Consider the following 17,027-nt stretch of genomic DNA (forward strand, 5'->3'; position numbering starts at 1 on the left):
TCTGACAACCTGACAAGTACTGACGTCACTGCCTGCTAATCACAGTATCACACGTCAGTTGTCAAAAATATTATTGAGATTTTTGATCAAAATGTAACACTTCATTTTAATAAACACGAAGAAACATAATAAACATATTTTTTATAAAATCAATTAATCAATAGAATGGTAAATGATTCATTTTATTGCAAAAATAACCCTACTTCTGTAGATAACTCTGAACGCGTTAGTTAGAAAAGTATTAAATTTGCACTTCAATCTAAGAACAAAAAAGATTTGCAGTTAGAACAAAATAATAAGGAATTTATTAAGTTGGAATAACATTTAATCAGGGATGAAATATTAGATGGAAACCGATATAATAACGAATAACGTATTAAAATGGAACAAAATTTGAAAAATTTAATTAAAGAGGAAATTTTGGATGATAGCGATTTAGATGAAAGCACAGGACATATTAAATTGGAACAAATTTTAGTTAAGAATGATGATTCGAATGAACAACAAAATAGTGAGAAAATTTATAAATTTGAAGAACACTTAGTTAAAACTGAAATAATTGATGAAAATTATAAAATTAATCCAGAACACATTATAATTGAACCAGAATTACCAATAAATTGTGAAATTGAAAATCCATTTCCATGTAATGTTTGTGAAAAGTCTTTTATGTGGAAATCCAAATTAATTACTCATTTGCAAACACATTCAAGAGAAAAATCGTATCCATGTCATACTTGTGATGAAAAATTTACAAGACAAAAAAATTTAATTCAACATTTCCGTGTAAAACATAACCAAAAACCTTTTCCTTGTGATGTTTGTGAGAAAACATTTTCTTTAAAGAATTCTTTAGAAAAACATAAACTAAAACATACAAAAATAACGTGTTTTTCATGTGATGTTTGTGACGAAAAATTTACACGGAAAAAAATGTTAGTTTTACATTTACGCGTTCAACACGGACGAAAACCTTTTTCATGCGATTCTTGTGATAAAACATTTTCTTTAAAAAATTCTTTAGAAAAACATAAAATAGTTCATACAGAAGAAAGTGTCCAAAAGTTAGATGAATCATTTTCATGTGATCTTTGTGATAAAAAATATGTTGAAAAACGTGATTTAATTCATCATAAACGGGTTCATTCTGGAGAAAGACCTTATACTTGTGATTTATGTGATAAAACATTTACAATTAAAAGATATTTAATCGAACATAAAGAACTGCATAGTAACGAAAAATCATTTTCATGTGACCAATGTGATCTGAAATTTATCGTGAAAAAATACTTAAGAAAACATAAACGTGAATATCATGGAGAAAAACGTTTTTCATGTGATGTTTGTGACAAAAAATTTACGGTTAATCGGTTTTTAACTATGCATAAACGAATTCACACTGGAGACAAACCGTATTCCTGTGATTTATGCGATAAAAAATTCACATTACATAGTAATTTAATTGGTCACAGACAAACGCATACTGGAACACAAAGAGTTCGACCGAAAAAATTTACATGTGACATTTGTGAATCCTCTTTTATCTCGAATCATCGATTAATTGAACATAAAAACATTCATACGGGTAAAAAACCGTATTCATGTGATGTCTGTGATAAAAAATTTACATGGAAACATATTTTACGTCGTCATAAGCTTGTTCATACGGGTGAAAAACCTTTCACATGTGATATTTGTGGTAAAACATTTCGGGCAGCTGGTACTTTAGTTACACATAAACGAACTCATACGGGTGAGAAGCCGTATGTTTGCGAAATTTGCGCGAAGGCATTTACTCAACATACAAGTTTAGTTGTACATAGACGAGTTCATACGGGTGAAAAACCTTATTCCTGTAATGTTTGTGAGAAAACATTTACGTATCAAAATTCGTTAATGATGCATAAAAAAATTCATGATTCTTCTCATTCAAATTCTGAGTTTGATTTCGGTTCAGTTTCAGATCTTGAGTTAAATTATTAGGGTCTTTTACTTTTTTGAAAAAAAATTTAAAAATAATATATTGAGATAGCTTAGGCCAATAGCAGTCGGAAAATGTTAGTTCAGAAAATAAAAAAATTGTATTTTAAAATGAAATTCAACGTTTTCAGTTTTTTAAGTCTGTTTTTTAACTGCAACGAAACAGTAGCCGCCATGGTATTACGTCATGTGGCTGTGTAATCTAAAAAGTATAAATTATTTAAACAATTATACAAAATATCAATGCATTTGCTTACACAGCCAAATGACGCCAAAACATAGACATTATAGTACATAGACTAAGCATCGCCTATCGTTCCGTACAGTGAGAGTTGTGCCAACATCTCAGGTAATTAGCTAGGGACATTTATCAAAAAAGTATATACAAGTGAATATAGGGATATTTATCAAAAAAAACATACATTGAATGAACTTTTTCGCTTTTTGACTTAAAAAAATACTTATAACGTATCACTTGACTTAAGCATTTACTTCAGACGTTGGCACGCTTAAAATCGTTTGACGCTCAGTCCATGTAACTATAATGTCAATGCGTCATAACCATAGAGCAATTAATTATTATTATTCGGGCGTTTTTATCAAATTACGCGCGAAATTTGAAAATGTAAAATTTAAATGCATTTTTAAGGATCTTATCGATTGAATAAACATTTGGTGCTTTTTTAGTGGTTTATTCATTTAGCACTATAGAATCTAATTGAGAAACTTTTCAAAAATGGCTCTATTGGATTAAATTTTTTACAAAACAAAATTAATTTGTATATTTTTCAAGTAAAGACAATATTTGATGGAAAATTTTAGTCAAAACTGTGAAATAATAGATGCTCACCGTTTATTTTCACTTAATAAAATAATGATGTAAATGTTAAAGATGTAGTTTATGACATGGTTTATTTGTTTTATATATACTTAAATATTATAATATTTATTTTATTTAAAAAATAAAAAGTTTTAAAAAAATCGCACTTCTTTATTTACCCATATAAATACTATATCAAATAATTCCAGCTACATATCTCACTTGTATTCGCAAAATTAGTCCTCAAAGCTTATTTCCATAAAACGGATTAATAATAAAATCAAAATAAAAGAAAACATTTTTTTTCAAGTGTTTTTGCCTATAAAAAATTAATTGCTCATTGCGTGCACCAAATATACTTGACTCACGCAAATTCTAACTGACAATGAGTGTGGTTTGTTTGTTTATATCCAATGAGAAAATGTTTACTTATAATTATTATTATTTCTCACAATAATAGAATAAAAATATAAAAAGTGGGACAGTTGACCAAATACAATTAAATAATTTTACACTTTTTTAAAATACCTTCCATTATTAAGTGAAACTTACTAATATCGACTGATTATCATTGGCTATTGGTTATCGAATGATAGTCAGTGAATGAACAAACATATCAATTTTTATTATACCCGTATCTCCCAAATCTCCCCGATCCAAATTTGGAAAATAGTTTATTTGTCTTGATGATCTTATTTTCGGAAGCTAGGTTTCTTGTATATCAAAGTATGCGTATTTAAACTAAGATAAATATTTGCCAAAAAAATTTGAAAAACAATTACTTGACAAAATCGAATATTGTTTTTTAATGTTTGTTGTTTTGTTTCTATGGAATTTTTACAATCGTTAACTTTTCGCATAAAATCCCTCCTTAACCAAATAGTAAACTGTTTGCCATTGTTATTAAACCAGAACGAATCCACTTTTTAAAACATGTGAAATTCACAGTAGAACGCACCCATATCTGATTTAAACTGTCAAATATAAAAACATAAATAAAACTTGTTATTCTATTATTTTGTGAGACTTTTCTAATTTAGAATAGACTATTAGAACAAATGAATTTAGAATAAACAAGTTATTTCAAACATATTACCCAAGTTATTTAAATAACTTTTTTGTTTTCAGAGCGTACTGACCGCGTCTCAGTTACCTATTTATGTTTTAGTTTCCGTCTTAATAATTGATAAAATTTCAAGGTAATTAATTACTTATTAAATGTTTTTTTTTTTTTACAAAGATCCAATAAATAAGTCATTAACTTGATTCTCCGAATGAAGCAATCATACGCGAATATACTGCTGTTGTATTGTAAGATTCACGCCTTTAAAGAAATTTGCAATAAATTGCACATCGCTTCCCTTTTCTAATGACAGAGAAATTCCATTCTGTAGCTCGAAAGCTTAAAGGATATTGAAAAGTTTTACTCATTGAGATTTATAAAACTTAACTTAAAATAAAATCGGAACACTTCCACAACTTTCTTGATTTAATTTTTAATATTTTTTTATTTAGATGGAGAATTCTTTGCTAAATATGACCGAAGAGTCTGAGGATTGCGTTGACTTAACTGATGATTCAAATGATGCTATGATGTTGGACATTTCTACAAGTAACAAGCTCAAAGAAAATCCTATTTTAGTACCAAATTTTATGTTTAAACCTGAAGAACAGCTTAGAAAAATTGAAGCAAACTCAATATGGAATTTTCAATCAGAAAAAAATAAAGATCTGGAAGACTTAATTCATAGAGTCTTAAAAAACAAAAAGGAATTGGAGGAGCAATCGAATCCAAATATTAACACTCTGGTGCGTAAAAATTTATCATTAATGACTATTTTGCAAATCATAAATGGTAAGTAATCAGGTGATCTAAATTGGAACTACTGAAAAAGCGGTCCACTTCCTGTTTAATAGTACAAATTTTTATCGCCAGTTGGCGGGATTTATCTGTTTTGAATTTGAATATTTTTATTGGTCTTAAAAAATGGTAAGTACAAGTATTGCCATCTGGTAGTCGAAATTGTAACTACTGAATTCGGGTCGTGCAACTCCCAGTTATTAATACCGTGTAAATTATCAAGGTTAGGTAAGTTTAGAGTGGCTGTTCTGGGGCGCGACACACTTAGACCATTGGGTCCGTTGGGATGTCGAAAAGGGACCCACCCATCCCCAGACACTACTTCATGAACCGTTTGGAGCTGTTTAAGAACACGGACGGATACGTTAACGGACCTCAGGTCGGAGAGATGGTCAAAGAAAGGCTGACCCTAGTGAGTTCACTTCCTCGTGACAAGAGCTGGGCGGTGACAGAGAAGATGGGGAACCGTTTCCTCTTCCTCCTCACTGTAACAGCTCCTGCAATAATAATGATACACTGTCAGGCCCAGACGTCAGCGTGCCTGCCTCCTAGCCAGTGTCCTGTAAAAGCCGCAACAATTTTGTTAATAGAGACCCTTAGAAGTAATTTAAGATCTTTGGAACGCCTACGATTGTACTCTGACCATATCTGTCTTTAGTACCACAAGTACGTTCCTCCCTCCTACCAAGATTGGCCTTTTTTAAGATATCATCCTCAAGGTATATTATCAAGGTATGTACTAATTTTAGTCCCAAGTTTGTAACGCTTAGAAATATTTATGACACGAACAAAATTTTGGTATAGGTGTTTAAAAATCACTTAATTAGTCCATTTCCGGTCACCCGTCCTAAAAGAAATATCAAGCTGAAATTTTTCTTCTCAGGACGTAAAAAGTGAGTTTGAGTTCGTAAATGAGCAGAATTGGATCTTTGGTCCGTTTGACCCTTCTTGTAAACCATTAGATACATCATTTTTTTGTAAACATGAATGTTTACCCGCGAAGGCGCAAATCAGAACAAAAATTTGATGTAAATTTTCTCCAAAACTGCAAATCGGGAGTTGAAAATTTGCAGGTAGCTATTCAACTATCGATATTGTTAAAGGTTCTAAAAAAAAAACGATAAAATGTTCTAGAAAATACTTCCGAAAATTTTCGTAGCCAAATAAAATATTGCCGTTTTTTTGAGTTTTTTCAAAGTTTCGGCGATGACTTATTTTTATATACAAATATAAAATATATTTGATATTATATACAATCGAACGCCATAATTGTGTTGGTTTTTTAAACTCTTATAATTTATAAAAAAAATAATGCAAACACTAACATTCAACACTTTCTATACAGGGCATTTCAACAATTAACTCAATTAATTGTTTGTTTTCGCTTGTTTTAAATTACGATTTGTTTTTTGTATCGGATAGAATGTAAAAAAAACTACTATGGTTACAAAATATCAAATATATTTTATGTTTCCTAGTGATTTAAAGCCACCACAGATACTCTGAAAAAGCTCCGTGAAAAAACCGGCAATATTTCACGGAAATACTCGACAGAACTCCTCATTTTTTCATAATTATTTTTTATGAATAATCAATATTTTAAGGAAAATTGACTGTTTCCTTAAAATTCAAGATGGTGACCTTCGATTTAATGCAAACCTCGATATACTACATAACTGTACTAAATTATTTCTGAGTAACTTTGATTCCATTTTCCCGATTTAGAATAAGTTTTCGACACTATTAACAGCTTCAACTTTTTTTTAATGCTTAGGTAGGAGATCAAATTCTTGGTAGTATATCACATGGGTCCTTGCAGCCTAATCACTGTGTTGACCTTACTATATCCGATGACTCAATCGATTCAATCAATTTCGAAAAATTTAAAACTGAAGAACGGCTTAAGAAAATTGAAAAACGAAATTTAGAGCGTGAACTTAATAGACAAAAAGCTAAAGAACGCAGAGAGTTAAAAAAAAGAATGAGATTTGAAGAACAATTCAAACCAATTGAAGAACAAAGTTTGCAATTTAGATTAAAAGCAGAAGAAATTAAACTTAGAGAAGAAGAAAAGAGAATGGAATTGGAAGAACAACTAAAGCCAATTGAAGAACAAAGTTTGGAGCGTAGACGAAAACAAGATTTAATAAGAATGAAAACTGAGAAACGTCTACGGCAAATTGAACAACGAAAATTGCAACGTCAAATTCGAAAACAAAAAGAGAAAGAACTCAGAGAGTTAAAAAAGAAAATGGAATTGGAAGAACAACAAAATCGAAAAGAGAATGCTTTGAAAGGAATGACATTCTTACTTGGTAAGAGTCAAGTATTTTCCAAATTTTTGGGAGATAAATTAGAATCAAATTTGAATAAAAACGAAAATGAAGAACATAAAAGTGAAATTTTAAACGAAAAACAAAACGACATAAGTAAAATTATTAACGAAAGTCAAGAAATACAAAGTGAAATTGTTAGCGACAATCAAGAAAGCAAAAGTGAAATTTTAAACGTAAATCAAGACGATAAAAATGAAATTACAAACGGGATACAAGAAATAGAAAGTGATATTGTTAACGAAAATCAAGAAGGCGAAAATACAATTTTAAGCGAAACTCAAAACGAAAAAATTGAGATTACAAACGAAAGTCAAGAAGAAGGAAGTAAAATTACAAACGAAAATCAAGAAAGTGAAACTAAAATAAAAAATGACATTCCAAAATATTTTACTGGAGGGACCTTACGCCCCTATCAAGTAGAAGGCCTAACATGGCTCAAACTATTACATGAAAATGGTATAAATGGAATATTAGCAGATGAAATGGGTTTGGGTAAAACCATTCAAGTAATTGCATTAATTGCACATTTATATGAGAAAAATATTCCTGGACCATATTTAATAATTGCCCCATTATCAGTTACTACAAATTGGAGAGAAGAATTTAAAAAATTTGCACCGAAATTACCAGTAGTCTTTTTTTATTCCGGTGAAATTCGTAATACTAAGAAAACATGTAATCCACGAATTAAAATACGGCAATTTATAAAAAGTGATTATAAGCTTGATGGTAAATGGGTGAAACCAATTGTGGTTACCACATACCAAGTGGCTGTTTCAGATAAAAAATTTCTTGGTACATTCAATTGGAAGTATATCATTTTGGATGAGGCACAATATATTAAAAATTGTGATTCACAACGTTATAAGTAAGTAACTAAACAGTTTCAGATTTAAGTAGCCTATAAAGCACGGATACGGATCAAATCTTCGAGGTAGTTTAGCTCTTGAATAACCCATGATTAAAATAGATATTGATATCCGTAGAAACTTAAGATATGAGAGTAAAAATGCTTGAACTCTTGAACGATTTAATCGTTTGAAGATTGAATCCTGCATAGGTTTTATTAGTATAATTCCTTATGTATTTTCTGGATTTTTTGTTTTTCTAGAATGTTTCACGAAACCACAAACCCAAAGTTATCCTGAAAAAAACCAACACACTTTTGTTTATAGTTTCGGAGAAAAGAGACACCAAAGTTTTTTCCTAAGTTGCGCCCTCATGGGTAAACATCAGTGATGTTTACGAAAGAATGATTCAAATAAAAGTTGTTAATTTTTTTATAAGGAATATTTTTACATTTGAAGTTTTGTTCTATCTCTAACGGTTTACAAGATGGATGCTTTTTCATTTGATTGAATGAATAAAAAACTTATGTTTTAAAATTGGCATATCTAGATCAACTTTGAAACTAGAAAGTCGAAAAAAAACGTACACAAATACTTCTGCTAGAATTTTTAATTAAAAATGATCATTTCAACTTTTAATTAAAAATCATCTTTAAATGATCATTTTTCTTATCTTTAAAACTCTCAACTCTCGTTACAAAACTAGAAGGCACAAACTTACAAATAAAATGTTAGTTTTCTAATTCCGAGGAAAAAAATTTCAGATATTTTGATATGATTCAAATTGTCCTTAATATTAACTTTTGTTAAGTATATTTATTATATTTTTTTTACAGAGCTATCAATAATTTTCCAAGTTTAAATCGTTTATTATTAACTGGCACGCCATTACAAAACGATTTAAGTGAACTCTGGGCATTATTACACTTTTTAATGCCTAAAATATTTGGAAGTCAATTCGATACCACATTCACAACAGTATTAAATTCAGAAGATTTTAAAAGTATAGAGGAAACTGTTGGTAATGATGAAATTAAAGGTATTATTTCAACAATTCACGGTGTTCTGAATCCATTCTTGTTACGACGTTTAAAACAAGATGTCATGGATGATGTTGTGCCAAAAAAGGAAGTAGTAGTCTATTGTCCTTTATCTGATATGCAACGCACATTGACCAAATATGTGATTGAACGAAATTTGGATTTACTTTCTGGTAAAAAAGAAAATGAAAATATATTCGTTGAATCATCATCGAAACGTCAATGTTCTTCAATTCGTCAAGACTATAACGAAACCGATAACGATGTTAGAAACGATGACGATTTTATTCAACATCTGAACAAAGAAATTGATATTTCACAAAAAAATCGTGACTTATTAGCAAAATTATCTGAAAGTAACAAACAAACTAGAAAGGATGGTGTTCAAATTATTAGATCTGTGAATCTGGCATCACCGTGGATGGCACTTCGAGAACTTGCCAATCATCCATATTTACTTCATATGCCAACAGTTGAAAATAAACAAGGCCAACGTGAAATTAAAGTTGACGAGAATTTAATTACAACTTCGGGGAAAATGCGTGTATTAGATTTATTATTACCACGACTTAAAGCGGGAAATCATAAGGTAGGAATCGAATAATAGTTTTTCATCTTTTAAAACATTTTACCACTTAGAGCTTCCACTCATGTATGTAAATTTTGTATGCTACTAAATAATTACAAACTAGTTTTTTTACCATTAACCATTAAGGATGTACGAGCACCAAATTTTAAAATAAAAAACTTGATTTTTTTGTATATAAAGTTGAGCTAAGTCTGAATCAATTCTGAAAATTTTAGAGGGGGGGTTGCCCGATTATTTAAATAAGTAAATGACTTTAAAAGTAGGTATATTTAACATTGGTTTTATGGTAAAACGGTAGATAGATATGTTTATATAGATTTCTCTAAAACTAGTCGGTGGAAATTAAAAAAAAAAAACTATTTAAATTAAAGTTAAAACCTTAATAAATTATTTTAAAAAAAACCTTGTACCCGACTAATTAAGAATGTATGAGCACGGTAGTGGGGACGCAAATTTAAAAAAAATTATTTTTTTAATTTTGATGGTGAATTATATTATAACTTGACAATATAAGACGAAAAGTAAGAATAAAATTTTTCGATATCTGGAGTAATTTTCAAAATATCGAAAATTGAAAATTTTGTTTAATTATTTAACTTTCAATATTTCAAAAACTAAGGCAGATATCGAAAATTTGTTTTCTTACTTTTCGTCTTATATTGTCAAGTTATAACATAATTCCCCTCAAAACTGAAAAATATATTTTTATAGATTTGTGTCCCCACTACCGTGCCCATACATCCTTAATTGGTCGGGTACAGCGGTTTTTTTGTTTTTAATAATGTATTAAGGTTTTAACTTTAAATAGTTTTATTTTTATAACATATCATCCATCTAACGTTTTACCATAAAACCAATGTTAAATATACCTACTTTTGAAGTCATTTATTTCTTTAAATAATCGGGCAACCTCTCCTAAAATTTTTAGAATTGATTTATACTTAGTCCAATTTGATATAAAAAACATCAAGTTTTTTATTTAAAATTAACTTGATGCTCGTACACCCTTAAGTGTATGTTTGAAATAAAGACAGATGAGGATTGCATCGCGCACGATTTAATCATAAATTTGTTTGTGCTTTAAAGTTAAACCACGCGCCATACTTACCACTATTTTTCTCTTTCTTAGGTTCTAATCTACAGCTGTTTTGTAATGATGTTAGATATTGTCGAAGAATATTTAATATATCGAAATTATAATTATGCAAGACTTGATGGTGGCCTTATGTTGGAAAAAAGACAGTCAGAAATTGATAAATTTTGTTCGGATGAAGAAATTTTTGTATTTTTAATATCTACTAGATCGGGTGGTGTTGGATTAAATTTAGTGGAAGCTGATACTGTGATATTTATGGATCTTGATTGTGTGAGACAATTTTTTTGTCAAATTTCCTTCAGCTTTTCGCATATGAATAAAGGAAAATTGTTGTGGGATCTTCTCTGAAAATCTCGTTCTGCGTCTATCATTTCGGCTACCGGATCACTGTATAAGATTGAACACTCTCAGGTGCAGTGACATGACTATCTTCACAGACAGCCAAGCAGCTCTTAAATCCTTCAGCTGAGTCTATCTAACCTCAAAGGTAGCACAGGACAGCCGTACGTCCTTAAATGAGGTGGCAGAACAAATCAATATAAACCTGGAATGGGTACCGGGACACAGAGACATTCCAGGAAATTGTGAAGCCGACGAGTTTGCTAGAAATAGCACAATACTGTCACACACGAACATCAATCGGCATCCGGGAGTTCAGTTCACGAACTGCAAGCTGCTCCTTAAAGAGAATATCTTAAAAGGGGCCAATCTTAGATGGAGGGAGGAGCTTACTTGTGGTAATACAAGATAGATGTGGTTTGAGTAAAATCGTAGGCGTTCCGAAGATCTTACATTCCTTCCAAGGACCTCTGTTACCAAAATTGTTGCGGCTATTACAGGACACTGGTTGTGGCATACTAAACGCCTGGGTCTGGCAGTGTATCACGACTACTGCAGGAGCGGTCACAGTGGGGAGGAGGAAACAATATTTCATCTCCTCTGTCACTGCCCAGGCTCTTACCATGAGGAGTAAGGGCCTGCTCAAGTAAGTCTTGAGTCAGCCTCTCTTTGACGACCCTTCCGACCAAAGTCCGTCGATATCAAATCACTCCTGCTGTTCTTAAACAGCACCAAATGGTTCATGGAGTAGTGGCCAGGGATGGGCCAAACCTTTTTCTATATCCCAATGGACCCTATGGTCTAAGTGTGTCCCGCCCCAGGACAGCCACTCTAACCTAACCTAACCTAACCTAAAGGAAAATGATCAGGAAACTAAAGAAAACATTTTTCCGCGTATAAATAAAACCAGGAATGTTTCTTAGATTGTATAGTAACTCGATGAATTTCTGGAAAAAGTGAATTTTTTTTCCTTATTTTATTGCAAAAAGTTATATTTTTGAATTGGGATATATATTTGGTTTTAATTTGAACTTTATTATAGAATCCACAAGCTGATGTTCAAGCACAAGATCGCTGTCATCGCATTGGACAAACAAAGCCAGTAGTGATTTATAAATTTTTATCACTTGGTACCATTGATGAAAAAATTTATAAAAATGGTGAAATGAAAAGACGTTTAGAAAAAGTTATTATTCAAAATAGTAAGCAAAATGATTTCTTACGATCATAAATTTAACTAAAGCTAGCGTTGACTGACACTTTCAAAGTTCAAGAAGTCGGGAGATAAACTAGAAATATTGAAAGATAGTGAAATTAATTTAATTATGTCACCGAATCCAATTAATATAATTATGCCACCGAATTTTCCATAATTAAAAATTAAAAATGTCGTAACTTTCGAATTTATTTAGTATGAAACAAATAATCATAAATAATTTCTTTATTTACTAAACTCAGCAGGATTTACAATGAACTATTAAACTACACGATTTCTAAAGTCTCTCGATCGAATCTGGAGAGGTTTCAACCCTAATTAAAGTATTTTGTAAACAAACATGTTTTAAAAACGAGAAGTGGGAGAGTGATAAAATTTTTACAAAACAATATACAAGGGCTCTAAAGAAGGCAGTTTCATTTATCGAATGATATGAGATAAATTTCAGTGCGATAATTATTTCAGAAGATTTTAAGTCCGGAAGTGTCAATTTTACTTGGAAAATAAATATATTGCCTAAAAAGCTCGTACGGGAATTTGTGTAGCTCATTTTCAAGAAAAATAAACAAACGTTCAAGTGGCTCAAGCACATTTGTCGAAAATTATTTTTAAAATTTTTGTACGTTTCTAACTTTATATAAAATTTAGGGATAACATTTTTCACATTTCAATCCTTGGTATTTTAATAAAAATTTTTGTCAAAAATAATTTTGATGTCTCGACAAATGTTGATAAAATTTTGATAAAAAGTTAGTGTCAAAAAATTTTTCTTTAATAATTTTGATGTCTCTGCAACTTTTGTTTAAGTTGTTTTTTCATAATAGATTATAGTAGGGGAGCCCAAGAGAGGATTTAAGTAGTAATTCGAGCGCATCAGATTAAGATATGAGGGGTACCTTGGACGTTTTTTAGTACCTCCACCAAATATTAGCCCTAAATATTGGAAGACGCGCGTAGGGCAGACGATCAGAATTGTAAAAACGAAATTGCCATAGGTGAATTAACTCGAGCGCGTCAGCTTAAGATATGGTGGGTTAATTACATGCTAAAAAATGTAAATTTCAATAATTTGAAAAATTTTGATCCTGCTCGAGTTACTACGAGCAACTTTGCAAGCCTCCCATTTCTTTTCGTCTCGCTAAATCATCAGATTATTGAAATGTATATTTTTTAGCATGTTATAAACCCATCATATTTTAATCTGACGCGCTCGAGTTAATTCACCTATGGCAATTTCGTTTTTACAATTCTGATCGTCTGTCCTACGCGCGTCTTCCCATATTTAGAGCTAATATTTGGTGGAGGTACTAAGAATTGCCCAAGGAACCCCTCATATCTTAATCTGACGCGCTCGAGTTACCATACAAATCCTCTCTTGGGCCACCCTATTATTAAAATGGTCCTTTTGTATAATATATTTATTTTTTTTACAGGTCGATTACAGAAATCAAATTATACAAAGGCCAGAAGTGTTGATAAAGATGACCTCTTAAAATTGTTGAAGTCTCTAGAGAGTACAAGGGAAGTACGTTCTTCAAATTCGAATATAAGTGTGTTAACAACTGCTGAACTTGATGAACTAATGGATCGAAGTGATTTATATAAACAGTTAAATGAACATTTAGCAAAAATCAATGCTCAAAAAGAAAACAAAATCATTTGACCAACATCTTAAAGGTTGGCAATTGTGATTTTTTTTAGTCCCATTTATTTTTGCTGGAATAGAAAGTGTAAAAAGATGGGAGAAATTTCAAATAGAATTTCGAATCAATTCTATTCACTATATAACTATTTTGTTTATTGGGCCGATATCTAGTTTAAAAAAAAAAAAATTGTTCTACGCGCTCTCATATCGATTTTCGGAATTTCTTCTAGTCCGATCCCATAATTCTCTTTCACATTTAGTTTGAAAAGATACCGATTTGAATTTTCTTTTAAGGTAGTACGAGTGCTAAGGCAAGTTTAAATTTGTGGTTGAAATTATTTGTACCTTATTTTCAACTTTGATGATGAATTTTGTTAAAACTTCATGAATGTAGACGAAAAATATGAATACAATTTTCCGATATCTGCCTTGGTTTACGAAATGTTTCGAAAATATTTTAAAATTACACCAAATATCGAAAAATTTTATTCTCACTTTTCGTCTTTTAATTTGTGTTCTCACTATACCGTGCTCATACATCTTTAATCAATCGGGCAAACGGGTTTTTTTTTTTCAATAATTTATTAAAGTTATAACTTTAATTTAAATAGTTTTTTTTTATTTCCACCGACTAGTTTTGGAGAAATCTATGAAAACATATCATCCATCTACCGTTTTCCCATAAAACCAATGTTTGATAAGCCTACTTTTGAAGTCATTTATTTATTTAAATCCACAAGCACTCCCTCCTAAAATGAGTGCACTCGTACATGCTTAAAATCTTATGCTAGATTAGAATTGTTGTTTTAAGGAATAGCAACAATTGATATGAGTGGCACCCAGATCAGAGTCCTTTTTTTCACCAATTTTTTAACTTGAATAACGATCCTATTTTTTGATTTGGATACCGGTCTATATAAGCAGGTTTTTGTGATAAAAAACTGTGTTGAACCTGTGAAAGGTTCAACACATCTTATTCTTTATTATTTTAAAAGGTTTTCTTACTATCAGTATTTTCAAGGGAATTAGAAGTAGGAAGTTTAAAGTAGAAGAATATGATTTTTTCTTGATGTTTGATAAATTTAAATTTATTTATCTAATCAATTATCCATTATTATATTAAATTTATTTGCATATTGCATGTTTAAGCTGTCACAACAGCCATTTTTTTGTTAAATCCCTACTTTTGAAGGAGAACATTTTACAGGATGTTTCATTTTCGATGCTAGTTTTGAATATGCTGTCATTTTGGCGTTTTATGGCAAGTAAAGTATATTTGAACGATTTGCCAATGAAATAATTTGTTGTAAAGCGGGGGTTATTTGATCGTCTAAATCTTTCGATTTAACGCCTATTGACTTTGGTAATGTCATGTATTATGGACTTTTCACTTGTCCATAATACATGACATTCTCCTACAAAAGCCATATTTAAAAATAATTTCGAAAATAGAATACCCTCTACCAACAGTCTGCGAAAAAAGACTCAAATGCTGGATCCACGTTTGGTTTTTAATTTTTAGTACGCCATTCCTATTAAAATTGTATTTATTTCCATAATGTAAAATTAATTTTTTGTAATAAATATTGTGATATTTTTTCGTAATTTCGTAGATTTTTATTCATATTCATTGAGAACCACAATTTTTCTGTCTCCATTATTTGGTGTGTAGAAAATGAATGAACTGGTGTTTTACTGCGTTTCGAAAGCTCGAATAAATAGATCATGATTCTTAAAAATTTTTCTTCATGAACGTGTCCAACCAGCTAAGATTCTTCTTTATCAAGAATGTATGGAGTAATTGTTTTTGAAAAGTACGCCTTTTACTTCCCTAATATTTTCTCATTTTTAATTGAAAGCATTTTTTTAAGTGTCTCAAAAACTGAGATTACGTAAAATTAAAAAAGACCGTTCATTTGTCGGTCTTGTCACAGACAAAACTGTCAGAACACGCGAATCATTTGATAGATATTTACTTTGCTTCGAGTAAATTTTCGATCTCCTGTCCAGTAATGCGTTTTCGCCACCGTTTTCAAAAAGTTAACTTTGCCGAGTCGGATATCAAGGGAATCATCATGCAAAATTGAAGAGTATGGTTCAAATAGTTGAGCCCAAGAGTCTTAATAAAAAATTTTCATTTTGTTGGGAAAGAGACAATCAAAATTTGATAAAATATTGGGATGATTCAAAATTCTATCCTGCAAATGTGTCAGAAACAAATCGTATGTAGATTGTGATCCGGAAATAATCTTCAACTGAATTAGTCTATACAATGACTGGTATTCTTATCATATTAACTTGAACAGCATCCTTAAAAACACATTTTTGTTTTCAATAATTGTAATGTCGTGATTTTTTACACAAAAAGCGATGAATATCCATAGGCAATAGTCTCAGAATCAAAAATGAACAAATGTCGAAACAACTTGAATACGCACCTAACTAGTCAGTGGAAATACGTTTCATAAATGGTCGCATTTACAGGACTATATTGTTCAAATTTATGTGGAGAGATTTTCGATGGGGGGTAGAGGAGTTTTAGAGGTTTTCTACGCAACTTTGTTGATTAACACTTTTAATCAACATGTTAAAAACTACGACCTACAAAATTTTCAGCCAATTTAGTGAAAGATTCCCCATAAGAATTCGATAGCTTCATTTAAGCTCTTGCATTGCTATTAAAATTTTTCAAGAACTCGAATTTGCCAACAACCTCTTAAATTTCAAGCCGTTCTAAAATGTCTTTCAAACACTACTCTGGTGGAAAAAATATTTGAAGAAAGTGTAAGTCTAAATAAGTCTTAGAAAACTCTGCAAAAATCTTAGAAACTCTGAAAAAGTTTTAGGAACTCTGAATTTCTCAACGTTTTTGGATTCGACTGAATAACTCTGAATTAGATCCAAAAACGTAGTGAAATTCAGATTTATTCAGAGTTCCTAAGACTTCTTCAAAGTTTCTACGACTTTTTCAAAAATTTTTTAAGACTTATTAAGACTTATTTTTTCTTCAAATATTTTTCCCACCATTTTAGTACGTGCCCCCTAGACTTAAATGGCCCATTTAAGGTCCGGATCTGCTCCTGATCTAAAATAAATTTTTTTAAATAATTTTTTTTCAATACTTTATTAAAAATTTTAAATCAAATCAATTAACATAATAATGAGACCCTTTAGCTGTGATTCCATGCCGTGATCGTAAATGATCCCAAAATGTATACTTATTTTTACAACATTTATGACATATTCTACATTCCATC

At 30.6% G+C, this 17,027-nt stretch overlaps 2 protein-coding genes across 2 annotated transcripts; both read left to right on the plus strand.

The window, feature by feature from the left end:
• Positions 1-381: 381 nt before the first annotated feature.
• Positions 382-2,543, plus strand: LOC123296261 (gastrula zinc finger protein XlCGF52.1-like). Its single transcript, XM_044877723.1, has 2 exons — positions 382-646; positions 1,040-2,543. The coding sequence occupies exons 1-2, from the start codon at positions 382-384 to the stop codon at positions 1,981-1,983; spliced, it is 1,209 nt and encodes a 402-aa protein (XP_044733658.1). The 3' UTR covers positions 1,984-2,543.
• A 1,314-nt stretch (positions 2,544-3,857) lies between these two features.
• On the plus strand, positions 3,858-13,965 carry LOC123296482 (lymphoid-specific helicase-like). Its single transcript, XM_044877962.1, has 7 exons — positions 3,858-3,999; positions 4,316-4,609; positions 6,436-7,865; positions 8,682-9,474; positions 10,604-10,840; positions 11,952-12,111; positions 13,559-13,965. Exons 2-7 carry the CDS (start codon positions 4,316-4,318, stop codon positions 13,786-13,788), a joined length of 3,144 nt encoding a protein of 1,047 aa, XP_044733897.1. The 5' UTR covers positions 3,858-3,999; the 3' UTR covers positions 13,789-13,965.
• Positions 13,966-17,027: the final 3,062 nt, after the last annotated feature.

This window comes from Chrysoperla carnea, chromosome 3 (genome assembly GCF_905475395.1).
Source record: "Chrysoperla carnea chromosome 3, inChrCarn1.1, whole genome shotgun sequence".
Classification (NCBI taxonomy): Eukaryota; Metazoa; Arthropoda; class Insecta; order Neuroptera; family Chrysopidae; genus Chrysoperla; species Chrysoperla carnea.

Excerpts from the sequence above, each read along its gene's own strand:
- LOC123296482 (XM_044877962.1), top strand. The coding sequence starts at position 4,316 with ATGGAGAATTCTTTGCTAAATATGACCGAAGAGTCTGAGGATTGCGTT. Across the intron at positions 7,866-8,681 it reads TGTGATTCACAACGTTATAA|AGCTATCAATAATTTTCCAA; the intron begins GTAAGTAACTAA and ends TTTTTTTTACAG. Across the intron at positions 9,475-10,603 it reads TTAAAGCGGGAAATCATAAG|GTTCTAATCTACAGCTGTTT; the intron begins GTAGGAATCGAA and ends TCTCTTTCTTAG.
- LOC123296261 (XM_044877723.1), top strand. The coding sequence starts at position 382 with ATGGAACAAAATTTGAAAAATTTAATTAAAGAGGAAATTTTGGATGAT. Across the intron at positions 647-1,039 it reads AATTGAAAATCCATTTCCAT|TTCATACAGAAGAAAGTGTC; the intron begins GTAATGTTTGTG and ends AACATAAAATAG.